Consider the following 13,456-nt stretch of genomic DNA (forward strand, 5'->3'; position numbering starts at 1 on the left):
AAGGTGTTTCTCAGCCTGTGACTCATGGACATGAAGATACTTTCCCAATCCACAAGCAGCTGCTGAGCCCCCGCTGAGCTGATGGGACAGCAGCACACACCCTTGCTCTAGCACCACTATGGCACCTGCCTGCACAGAGCCAGACAGGCCATAAGACACCAGATGGCACTGGCGTGCCGAGTTTGCACTGCCCAAGAACAATGTCACCTTCACAAGAAACAAGGAGGATGATTGCTAATGGTCCTGTGTGACAGCAGCAGCTCTATGAGCTCCCCTGACTTCCTTCCTCCACCCCATCAATGAACTGGGATCTGAACCAGATCACATGGTTCTTTCCAGTCCCAAGGCCAGGCAGCCCCCTCCCTCTTGCCAAGAGGCCATGGCCCCAATGGTGGGAGTCAAGAAGTTCCACCATCTGGGTGTCAGTGGCTCACACCTGTAATCCTAGCTACTCAGAAGGCTGAGATCTGAGGATCGTGGTTTGAAGGATCCCACTGAAGGAAAGCCCATGAGACTTTTATCTCCAATTAACCACCAAGAAGGCAAAAGTGGTGGTGTGCCTCAAATGATAGAGTGCCAGCCTTGAGTGAAAAATCTAAGAGACAGTACTCTGGCTCAGAGTTCAAGGTCCAGTACCAACACACACACACACACACACACACACACACACACACAAAGTTCCACCACTAAGCTCTATTCTTGGGTCCTTGGAACTTGCTGGGCCCAGAGTTAACAGAAGTAGTGGTTCTGTCAATTCCTATGCTTTACTTGGGAAGCTCAGATGCCCACTTCCTTCCCCAGATGTAATCATACCTACAGCACCCCATGTAAGCCCCTAGAGACACTGATGTGGCTACAACACCTATATATACATATGTATTACCATATACACATGCATATGTGTGTGCATGCATATTCCTTTCACTGTACTGTCTACATAAGAACTGTCCATGGAGCTCTCCTGGAATCTAGGACACCACCTTGTCCTCAGGCTAAATACTTTCTCAGTATGCTAAGCTGGGATCACAGAGTTCCCAAGCTCCAAGCAGGCTGCCCTGTTTGCTTCTACCCACTCTCAGCCTTGCCACACAGCTTGTTTACCCACCTGAGAAATGGCATAATGCCAAGAAGCTTGAGTGAGCCAATGTATGCATCAGAGCACCATCCATCCACTGTAAAACACCTGACTTAACTGGGTGCTATTGACTCATGCCTGTAATCCTAGTTACTCAGAAAGATTGAGATCTAAGGACCACAGTTCAAAGCCAGACCAGGCAGGAAAGTCCATGAGACTCTTACCTCCAATTAACCAGTAAAGAGTCCAAAGTGAAGGTGTAGCTTAAGTGGTAAAGTGCCAACTTTGAGCAAAAAAGCTAAGGGACAGTGTGCAGGCCCAGAGTTCAAGCCCCAGTACTGGCAAAAACAAGCAAGCAAAACTCCTCACAGATGGTGGGAAGCAGCCTGCTCTCAGAGAAGTTGGAGAAGGAGAAGCTGCAACCTGGATCTCGGAGGGGTTGGTTCTGGACAAGCAGCCGAAGTCCATGTGCTCCCCACGCCCTGGACACCATCTGGCCTTTAGTGCTGCACCTGCCTCCTATCCCATGCTCTGTCACAATGGCAGCCCACATTCACTTCCGAGGATCTCCACTACCTCCTCCTCCATCCTCACTGACAGCCGCCTCACTTCCTTCACTGCTGAGACCCCCTCCTGACAGCCCCTCACTGGCCAGCATCATGCATGGACTGCCCTTTCCCTCCTGCTGAAGACCAACTGCTCCATGTGGGCTCTCAGCCTCTCCCTGATGCTACCTCCACAGTAACGTCTGTCTCCTCCCTCTTTAGGGATTTTTAAATATACTCAGTTCAATGATTGTGTGTGTGTGTGTGTGTGTGTGTGTGTGTGTGTGCGCACGCTCACATGATGGCACTGGAGCATGAACTCAGGTCCAGGGAATTCTTTTTTTTTGGGGGGGGGGGTCTGGTCGTGGGGCCTGAACTCTGGGCCTGGGCGCCATCCCTTAGCCCTTCAGCTAAGGCTAGCGCTCTACCGCTAGAACCACAGTACCACTTCCAGCTTTTTTCTTTTTGCTTATGTGGTGCTGAGGAATCGAACCCAGGGCCTCATGCATGCAAGGCAAGCACTCTACCACTGAGCCACCTTCCCAGCCCCAGGGAATTCTTACTTAGCTTTTTTTGCTCAAGGCTAGCATTCCACCACTTGAGCCATAGCTTTTTGCTAGTTAACTGGAGGTAAAAATCTAACTTTTCTGCCCAGGCTGGCTTTGAACTCTGAACCTCAGATCTCAGCCTCCTGAGTAACTAGAATTATGGATGTGAGCTATCAGCACCTAGTAAAATGATACTTTTCTTTTTTCTTTTTCTTTTTTTTGTGCCAGCCCTGGAACTTGATCTCAGGGCCTGGTCACTGTCCCTAAGCTTTTTGGGCTCCAAATGATCACTACCACTTGAGTCACAGCTCTATTCCCATCATTTTAATGATAAGAGTCTCATGGACTTTCCTGCCCTGGCTGACTTCAAATCTCCAGATCTCAGCCTCCTGAATAATGAGGATTACAAGCATGAGCCACCAGCTTAATAATTCTTAATATAGCATATACAGTTACCAGTTATCAAAATAAATTTAGAGTCTCTTCACTTCAAAAGGAAGACCATTAGCATCTCCTCAACACCCTCTCAAGTCTAGCCCTAAGCAAGCACTCTACTATTCTCTGTCTCTAAGGATTTGCCTGTTTTGTGCATTTCATATAATTGTAATTATACCCAGTGTGGGTTTTAGGGTCTGGCTTCTTTCATTTGGCTTAATGCTTTCAAGGCTTTTCACATGCCTCTTCATTCCTATTTCGGGCTGGATAATATTCCATTTTATGGAAATACTATCTTTTGTTTATCCATTCATCAGCAGATGGACATTTGGATTTTTTTCTGCTCTGGGGCCACTATGAGTAATACTGCCATGAATTTTCATGTTCAAATGAATGTCTGTGTCCACATATGTTTTCAGTTCTCTTGGGTCTAGGCCCGGGAGCAGAGTTGTTGGATGATATGTTAACTCAGTTTAACCTTCTGAAAACCCATCGGGCTGTTTTCCAAAGCTATTGCACCATTTAAACACCATCAGCAATATATGCTGGACTCTTTTCAACATGATCACAAAATTCTGAGAAATACCTTCGACCTCATGGTCCTCTCTAGTTACCACCTCATCTCCCATTTCTCCGTTTCTCCTTATTATCTCTGATTCCTCATCTTGTGTTTCCTTTGCAACCCATTACTACTAGATTTTGTCCCCAGTTCTCTACCGAAACAGCTTTGTCAGGGTCTCCAGAGAGACCTCACTGTCAGATGATCCATCACTTCTTCAGCCATTCTCAAAGCATTTTCTCCATTCTGTCTCTTTCAATGGATTCAACTCTTTCCCCTTCTTCTTCTTCCTTCACCAGCACTCCCTCCCTAACTCCTGTTCCCTGACAGTGCCCACCCTCCAAGTGATAATAAACCAACCCATGACCTGCAGTTCTATTACCCTGGCCTCTCCGATCTGTACTCCAGACTCCTGTCCAACTACTTGCTAGTGCTTCCACCCAACCTGATGTTTCAAACTTGCCATACCCAAAGCAATCCTCCAGGTGTCCTCCCCCAGATCTTCTTCCCCCACCATCCTCCCTCATCTCTCTAAACATCAACCCCAGCCTTCTGGTTGCTTAGGTCATAGACCTTGGAGTCACCTTTGATTCTTCCCCTCCTCACACATCTCACATCCAACGAACAGCAAACCCTACAGCCTCTATTTGCTAAGTGCATTTTCAACCCAACCACCCCTCATCACCACCTAGCCTCAGCCTTAGTCATCTCTCATCTGGAAATCCTCCTCAACAGGTCTCTATCCTCTCTGTATCCCCTTAGGTTCAGATTACTTGCTCATGGCCGGCACTCTACCACTTGAACCATTCCTTTAGACCTCCTTTTTGCTGGTTAATTGGAGATAAAAAGCGCTCAGACCTACCTGCTCTGCCTGGCTTCAAACCTCAATCCTCAGTTTTCAGCCTCCTGAGCTGCTAGGATTACATGTGGGAGCCACTTGTGCCCAGGTTGATGATGGAAAGCTTTAGAGTCCATAGAGACCTCCAGTTCTCCCAAATGAGTTATGAGATGCCCTGGTCAAAAATATCCTTGGAGCAGGGTGCCCATGGCTCACACCTTTAGTCCTGGTTACTCAGGAGGCCAAGATCTGAAGATCATGATTTGAAATCAGTCCCAGCAAGAAAATCCATGAGACTCTTAACTCCAACTAACCACCAAAAAGCCAGAAGTGAAGGTGTGTCAAAAGGGGCAGTTCCTAGCCTGGGCAGCTGTGGGCAATGACCTGGCAGTCTATATCCTATATTCTAGAAGAAGTGAAGTGGCTTTCAGTTCTGGTCTGAAACAGTCATGCCTTTCAATGGTTCTTTATCTGAAGTCGATTTCTGGTCCTTCCTTTCTGCAGATGACCTGGCAGATCTGGAAATAGGAGGGAAAAACTGTGAGAAAGCAAGGGAAGGGGTGACATTGTCCAACAGGAAATCCACTCTTCGCCTGACTCATGTAACTGTAACCCCTCTGTTTTTAGCATTTTCAAATAAAAGTCATACATAAAAAAGATAATTAAGAATCTCACCCCAGTGGGTATCACTTGGCTCAAGTAAATAATGGCTCCGGCTGTTCCAGGGCCTTTGCTGGGGAAGTTGGGTCTCTGAGACCCTCCATGCTTCCTCTCCTTGCACAATACAGCCCTCAGGATCAAGGGCAGGAGCTTCTCCATGGAACTGCTCACTGGACTTGGTGTGAAGACCAGCCCCACAGGCTCCAGACTTACAGGCCAGAATCACACAGGCTGGAGATTCCACTGTGCTGGTTTTTGTTGTTGTTGTTGTTGCTGTTTGTGGGGCTTATACTCAGAGTTTGGCACTTTCCCTGAGTTCTTTCACTCAAGGCTAGCACTCTACCACTTTGAGCCACAGAGCCACTTTCAGTTTTTGAGTGGTTAATTGGAGATAAGAGTCTCATGGACTTTCCTGTTAGAGCTGGCTTTAAACCATCATCCAGTATCTCAGCCTCCTCAGTAGCTAGGATTACAGGCATGAGCCACCGGCGGCTGGCTTCTGTGCTGGTTTTTGGAAGATCTGACTCCTTTAGCATCTTCTGGGTCTAATTTTTAGAAGTCTCGTTCTCATGAAGACACTGGCTACTGAGAATGCTAAGATGGATTCTTATGGCTTCCTAAACATGGAGGAAAAGATCTGAGAAGGAGGCAATGACTTATGTTTAAAGCCATTCAGCATCCATCTGATTGGTAACAATGAAGCCTGACAGATGTAGAGTACAGGAGACTCTCCTGTACTGGTCGGGAGTCAGAATGGCTACAACCACTTTGGAGAGCATCTTGACTAAAGCTATGTCTACCCTGTGAGACAGAAATCTCATTCTTAAACATGCATACCCTAGAGGAACTTGTGTACATGAAGACCTGTGGTATTAGCCATGATGAAAACTGGAAATTACTTAAATGGTCATCAACTAGAGAATGAATAAGTAAATTTTAGTTTAGTCCTATTTTGGAATATGATATAGCAGTGAAAAATCAATACAGGTGAGCTTCAAAAAGTAGTACTAAGCAAAACTGAAAGTAAATCACATAAAGACACTAAACTGAGCCATTTCTGGAAAGCTTAAGAGTGCGCACAAATGCTACTTATGGAAACACGTGTATGTATAATGAATTTCAAAGAATGTATTAGCAAGATAAATCCTAAATTCAGGGAAGTGTAGGCTATGGTGTGAATGTTGGTGTCTTCCTAAATTCCTATCTTGAAACTTATCACGCAATGCAATAATACTAAGAGTTGATATGTCTGAGCCAAGCACTCGTGAATTATGCCTGCAATCTTTGGTACTCAGGAGGCTGATATTTGAGGATCCCAATTCAAAGCTAGTCCAGGCAAGAAATCCCCAATTAATCAGCAAAAAGATGGAAATGGACCTTTGGCTCAAATGGTAGAATGCCAGCCTTGAGAAAACAAGCTAAGGGACAGTGCCCAGACCCTGAGTTCAAGCTCCAGTAGGGGCACAGAGAGAAAAAAGGGTGAGGGATAAATATGATAGAAATATAATATATAATAGAAGTACATTAAGAATATATGAAAACAGCATAATGAAGCTCAGCAAAAACTGGTAAAAAGAGAGAGAAGAGTGAGGAGAGGAGTTAAAAAAAAAGTAATATAGATGGGTAAATTTGACCAAGTACATTATATGCATGCATGTAAATATCACAATGAAACCCCTTGTACAAGTAATTTATGCTATTTTTATTGTAACTATAAAGGTGATATACAGAAGGATTACAGTTACATGAGTCAGGTACAGAGTATTTTTCATGCTTTTAAAAAAATAGCAGGGCTGGAAAGGTGGCTCAGTGGTAGAGCGCTTGCCTTGCATGCCTGAGCCCCTGGGTTCGATTCCTTAGCACCACATAAGCAAAAAGAAAAAAGCCGGAAGTGGTGATGTGGCTCAAGTGGTAGAGCGCTAGCCTTGAACTGAAGAGCTGAGGGACAGTGCCCAGGCCCAGAGTTCAGGCCCCACGACCGGACCCCCCCCAAAAAAATAGCAAATGTAAGCCACTAGTAGCTCACACTTGTAATTATAGTTACAGGAGGCAAAGATATGAGGATCGTGGTTTGAAGCCAGCCCAGCAAGAAAAGTCCATAAGACTCTATTTCCAATTAGCCACAAAAAAGCTGGACTAGAGCTGTGGTTCACATGGTAGTGTGCCAATAGTGAGCAAAAAGAGCTGAGTGTGAGGCCCTGAGACCCTGGGCCTGGGTACCAATACATGGACACATAATGACAAACTTTTTCCAATGGCAAAAATGCATATCTATTAATATAATAGACTTTCTTAAGAAATTAAATATTATAGATGTCATTAAAGTGCATGTGTAATTGTTCCTAATCTTACTTCTGTCCTTCCCCAAAGGCAGCTAGTTCACTTAGTCTTAGTTCACTTGTCTTAGTTCACTCCTGTGGCTATGACAAAAATTGAAAAAAAAACAAACTTTAAACTAGGTAATTTATTAGCAATAAAACTTTATTGCTCACAGATCTGGAATCTGGAAAGGTCAAGGTGAAGTGGTCAGCAGATCCCATACCTATGAGCAGATCTTGTACATCATTCTCTACTTTGAAGATGGCACTTTCTCTCCCCCACTCATCGTGTGGTAGATGAATCCAAAGGACTTCCTGGACTTCTTTTATAAGGACACTAACCCCGTTCATGAGAGAGAGAGAGCCAAGAGAGAGCTCCCGTTTAAACTCTGAGTTTAAACTTAAACCCTGAGTTTAAGCATCAGGACTGCTCAACTCTTTGGGGGTTGAAAGGACTAAGTGGGGGGTGAATGAGTTCCTTTCTCCCTTAATTTAAGATTCCCCCCAGGGATAGGATGGGAGGGTCTCTTAGGCATTTTTGTTGTTCCTACTGTCACAGATTCACATCTCAGCATTTACCTCATCCTAGCCAAACCAGTTTCTCCACCAAGCCCTCACATCTGCTCAGTGCTTTTCCACACCCTTGCTTGGCTACAAAGTCCTCTTGAATCCTACCAAAATCCTATCAGCATCCCATGGCTCATTTTATATGTTACTTTCTAACCCTAAAGCTTTTCCTGATTTTACCCAGACTGGTGGAGCGTCCTTATCTTTGGAACCACTTTGTTTGATTTTTGTCTATTTGTTTTGTGCTGGTCTTGGGGCTTGAACCCAAGACCTGCCTGAGCACTGTCCCTGAGCTTCTTCTTGCTCAAAGCTAATGCTCTACCACTTGAGTCACAGTGCCACTTCTGGCTTTTTCTGAGTAGTTTATTGGTGATAGAGTCTCACAGATTTTCCTTCCCTGGGCTAGCTTCAAATGGTGCTCCTCAGATCTCAGCCTCCTGAGTAGCTAGGACTACAGGAGTGAGCCACCAGTGCCAGCATCTCCTTGGAATTATGAGGGCAGGGCCCAGGGTTCCCTTTCTTCCTAGATCCTTCCAGCACAACATACAGCAGGTGTTTTGCATGTGTTCAGTTGTATGAAGCTGACCAGACCAGGGGGCCTGGGCATGTTCCCAGCACACAGGAGTCCCAAATGCTTACCTTGGGAGTGAACATGTGCAGGATACCATCGACTGCTCCTCGCAGCAGCAGCCCCCGGACCAGGAAGCAGGCCAGCACCACATAGGGGAAGAGAGAGCTGAAGTACATCACCTGCAGAGAGGACAGGGACCCACTGTCAGGAGGAGCCCCTCCAACAGCAGGCACCACCCCCCTCCCTGCTCACAGCTGGGGCCCATGAGCCTCCTCTGATACCAGGTGGCACAAAGCAGAGCCCTGGAGCCCCTGGGCACAGAGCCAAACCCACCACCCATCTTGGCCCTAAGCCCAGGCAGAAACAGGAGCAGGATAAGCTGAAATCCACATGGCTGTGCCTGGGCTTTGTTTGCCTCTCAAGTTCTGGAGCTCAGGCTAGTGGTCCCCACCCCTAGAACTGCTGAAGGATGAGGGAAGCCTGAATTCTCTCTCCTCATCCTCCTTCTTCATCTTCCCAAGTGAACCCGTCAAGGATATCTCCTGCTCTTACAGCTTTCACAGATGACATCCAGGAAGCTAGAGAGAGCTCCCAAGAAGAGTCTATTAGAAGAAGGTCTAGCTCCTAGCCATTCTCAACCATGTGTATTTTTCCATCACATGCATGTTGTACATTTCCACTGCCCTGGTACATGGAGACACACAGAGGATACATCTACAGAATGCCAGCAGCACTGAAACAAGTCCAGAGGGCAGCGAGCACAGGGTGGTACAAAGACTAAGAGTGGATCAGGCCATTTACTTGGCCTTAGTGTCTCCATACCCCCAATACTGCTGAAGAAGGAAGTAATTCCTAATTCTTTTTTTTGGGGGGGGGGACGGTCATGGGGCCTGAACTCTGGGCCTGGGCGCTGTCCCTCAGCTCTTCAGCTCAAGGCTAGCGCTCTACCACTGGAGCCACAGCACCACTTCCGGCTTTTTTCTTTTTGCTTATGTGGTGCTGAGGAATCGAACCCAGGGCCTCGAGCATGCAAGGCAAGCACTCTACCACTGAGCCACCTTCCCAGCCCAGTAATTCCTAATTCTTAAGATTATTGGGGACCAAGTGTCCTCATGAATATGGCAATAATGATGAGTTCCATGAAGTGCCAGCTAGTATTTTGGCATTTAGAGATGGAGGAAGTCAGTCACTAGGGTGATGTCCCCTTTCCAGAGCTTCCTGCCAGGCCTCTAGGTCCAGCTTTGAGACCGACCAGTTGCATGCTAGGCAAGGTGCTTTTCCTCAGTTTTCTCATGTGTCAAATGAATGGATGACATTGTGAGGTACCTAATATTCTTTCCATACCTTTCAGTCCATGAATACTGGTAAGTGACAAAAAACAGCCTCAAGCTGAGTGCCCATGGCTCAAGCCTATAATTCTAGCTCTAATTAGAAAGCTGAGATCTGATGATCATGGTTCAAAGCCAGCCCAGGCAGGAAAGTCCATGAGACTCTTATTTCCAATTATGTACCAAAAGGATGGAAGAGGAGAAAGAGCTCAAATAGTAGAGTGTCAGCCTTCAGCCTTGAGTGAAAAAGCTAAGAGATAGTGCACAGGTCCTGAGTTCAAGCCCTAGTACCAGCGCGTGTGCGTGCACACACACACACACACACACACACACACACACACACACACACACACACACACAAGGCCCTACTTTGAATGGGTATGAACCACTGGTAAAGGTGTAAGACATGCTTGGTTGGCACCCTTGGAGATAGGACTGCTCAACAGCTGTCTTCAGGGGACTCTGAGTCCTTTCACTCAGACAACCCTAGCACCATCCTGCTCAAAAACCCTTCAACTGTAAACATAGCAATCTGCTATGTTTAGATTGCTAAGAGTAGACTGTGCTACGAAACTGGGGGAGATGGAATCTAGACAAGACTTCACTGGATCAATATGTCATGAGCAGGCCTCAGTTATCTGAGAGGAGCCAAGTAGAGGTTAGATCAATGATTTTCCAGCAAGTTTATTCCTGATGGGCAATACCTCCACAGCACAGGATTGTGTGGCAGTAACAGTCTCTCCTCTTCTCCAAGGCCACAGAAAGGCCCTGATTCAATCACCTGGAATCCTCTGCCTTCCCTTAACTTACCTTGCCTGAGGACTGGATGCCTTTGACGACAGCCATGCCCACAATGCTCCAGGCCACCAGGAGACACAATGTCATCTTCCAATTGAGCCCCCCACTCTCTGAGATGGAGTTGGAGATGTCCAAGGCCTCTCGGTACCAGAAGTACGTAGTGGCTGAGCTCTTCTCACACTCTGCTTCCACCACTGAAAGCACACCAAGGGCCACCCCGTGAGGATGGGGGTGGGAGTGACTGAAGGTGGGCACCAGAGGGGTTGTAGGCAGTGATCTGGCAGACCCTGAGGAATCCTGGGGCCTGGGAGGCTTCAGAGTACAATGACCTGGCAAAATTGCCACTCATGCTACCTCCCCTTCATGTCCATCCACTCGGGGAAGGTAAAGACGAGTCAGGCTAAATTGGTATAAAATTGGGAGCTGGACCTGGACTTTCAACCCAAATCATTGGCTAAATGGATCATCTGAACATAGGAAAATGGCATCTGTTCCCATCTGTGAAGTTGGCTGATCATCACCCTGCCCTTTGCAGGACTAGCACACAACTATGATTATTTTCAGACTCATGGTATAGGGTAACACCTAATAGTTTGTCACCACTAAACTAAAGCCATGCTTCCTAGAGTTTTACTTATACTCATTATTTTATTCAATTCCTTAACGACTCTGTAGGCCAGGCTAAAGAGGGATCATTTGTCCTGGGGAAGGGGAAATGTGGGCCAGGGTGTTAAGTGACTTGTCCAATGAGCCGATGACATCCTAAATCTGAGTGCTAAGCCCACTAGCCTCTGTTCTGGAATCCCCAGTTGACTGGAATCCCCAGTTGGGGGTCTGTCAGGGGACCCATACTTGCCTGCTGTGGTCCCATTCCTGATGACAGGACATTCGCTCCAGGGTAGTGGGTACTGGAAGGACTTGAAGAAGTAGAAGATACTCCATCCGATGATCACATTATAATACAGCCCAACGAAGAGGCAGACCTGAAGAAAAGGGCCCAGGGCCGTGTCACCAAGGTTGCAGAAATGCTACCTGGGCCCCACACTCCAACCAAGGCCCAACAGCTCAGCTGCCCTCTCCCAAGGAGGAAAATGAGGTCGAGGAGCAACCGTTGAGGGCCTGCTCCAATGCTCCATTCATCTGCTACTCAAGCAATCCACAAAGGAACTCTTGCAATATTAACATTTTCTCCTTTAAGCAATGAGCTCTTAAAAAGTTAATCCATTCCAGTTCAACATTGCTCTGAAATACTTGAAGCCCCTCCCATCATTTCCTGATGATGAAGAATTCTAATTAAAGATACCTTCCAGGACCAGGGAAGTACACCCAGCTTTTGCTCTTACAAAAACAGCCCTAGAGGGCTGTGTGCATTTTGAGATTTTTGCGGCTAACTGGTTTCCTATGTCCTTTCAGGACACTATTCTGACTTTTTTGTTTTGGTTTACACCAGTATTGGAGCTTGAACTCAAAACCTTGAGCTTGAGTTCTCGCTTGGCTTTTTTGCTCAAGGCTGGCACTCTATCACTTGAGCCATAGCTCCACTGCTGGCTTATTGCTTGTTCACTGGAGATAAGAATCTCACAGACTTTTCTGCCCAGGCTGGCTCTAAATCTCAGTTCTCAGATCTTAGTCTTCTGCGTAGGTAGGATTACAGGTGTGAGCCACCAGCACTGGATTCTCTTCTGACTTTCAAACTGTTAGCAGCCCATCTTTAGAAAGACATCACTTTTCATTTCTTGGACAGCCAATAACTGACATGGAAGAACTTTACTTGAAATAGGAGTCAGGGGCTTTGATGAAAATTCTGCCCGTGTTTTATGGGCATCCATGGTAGATGCTTCCAGGTTGTAGTGAGAGGCAGAGTCTGAGAGGCAGAGTCCCTTGTTTAATATACTCCACTTGTATGCCGAATATGGTGGCTAACACCTGTAATCCTAGCAACTCAGGAGGCTGAGATCTAAGGATCATGGTTCAAAGCTAACCTGGGCAGGAAAGACCATGAGATTCTTATTTCCAATGCACAAGCAATAAACCACTCAGAAAACCAGAAGTGGCGCTGTGGCTCAAGTGGTAGAGTGCTAGCCTTGAGCTGAAGAGCTGAAGGACAGCGTCCAGGCCCAGAGTTAAAGCCCCATGGCTGAAGAAAAAAAAAAAGTTCCTGCATAGCACCTGTGTGCAGGAGTGAACTCTGGTGTCCAACAGATTCCAGTTTTTATCTGAGCAGACTTTACACTTTAAAGGACATTTAGTGTCCTTACTTAAGAGCTCTCAGAAAGGACCCCCTGGATTAACCTGCAGGTTTAATGGGGTTCCATCTAGGATCAGTGAAGATGCCTTGTCTTCCAAAATCTCATGGGTAGATATTCAGGTTCTTCTCTGAGACCTCCAACTGCTCGTCTGTACAGCATGAATTCAAGGGGACCCTGAGCCCCAGGATTGCCTTTTCCTACGCCTCTATTTTGCTAATTGAAACACATTTTGCCCATGGAAAGGCAAGGACTGCTCCTGTGGGCTGCTGATGACTGGTAAGCAGAGACGACTATCTAGGATGGTCCCTATGTCCCCAGAGAACTGGCTGGGGTTTCACAGGCCCTTGTGTATGATATGTCCTATCTTTTCCTCCTTTGCACCATCCTCAGATAGCACCACTGTTTCAATGTGCCTGAGGGGCTGTTCAGTTTAGGAAATATGCTGACTGGGGCCCCGAGTCACCAACTGAAAGCAAGTCTCATATGGAGGCTCTTGGCCCAGGATGCTAGCCAATAAGCCTGGTGACCTCTCCCCTCTCCAAGTAGTCAGAGTACCCAGAGTTCTCCTCTGCCTCCTACTTAGTGCCTGCTGTCCTCCCCCCTCCTGCCCCCATGACACCCAGGCCAGGACTCACAATACAGCTGGAAAAGCCGATGCCCCCCAGGCGGGGACACACATAGTGCCACACACCGATGCTGCCACGACGGATCCTCTGGCCCACAGCCAGCTCGAGAAAGAAGAGGGGGATGCCAATGATGATCAGCAGCACCAGGTAAGGCACCAGGTAGGCACCTGTGGGGAAAGGGAAAGGGGGTCAGCAAGGGTTTACAGCCTGGTGACAAAGTGAGGGAAGAGCTGGCAGCCTTGTCCTGAAGCCTCAGCCATACCTCAGCTCTTCTGCCTAGTGTCACCAGTCCTGGTGCTCCTCTGTGAGGATGACACCTTCACCATGCTCCTCTCCTTG

General features: G+C 47.0%; 1 protein-coding gene across 1 annotated transcript in view; it reads right to left on the reverse strand.

Moving 5' to 3' along the window:
• The window catches only part of Slc6a17 (solute carrier family 6 (neutral amino acid transporter), member 17), a 50,486-nt gene that overhangs the window by 13,071 nt on the left and 23,959 nt on the right, over window positions 1–13,456 (reverse strand). Inside the window, exons 3-6 of the mRNA XM_013031872.1 lie at window positions 13,127–13,284; window positions 11,099–11,225; window positions 10,255–10,436; window positions 8,185–8,295 (exon numbers count right to left, since the gene is read on the reverse strand). Coding sequence (XP_012887326.1) covers window positions 8,185–8,295; window positions 10,255–10,436; window positions 11,099–11,225; window positions 13,127–13,284 — 578 coding nt within the window. The remainder of the gene's footprint in view (window positions 1–8,184; window positions 8,296–10,254; window positions 10,437–11,098; window positions 11,226–13,126; window positions 13,285–13,456) is intronic.

Source organism: Dipodomys ordii, unplaced genomic scaffold, assembly GCF_000151885.1.
Source record: "Dipodomys ordii isolate 6190 unplaced genomic scaffold, Dord_2.0 Scaffold146, whole genome shotgun sequence".
In the NCBI taxonomy this organism is placed as follows: domain Eukaryota; kingdom Metazoa; phylum Chordata; class Mammalia; order Rodentia; family Heteromyidae; genus Dipodomys; species Dipodomys ordii.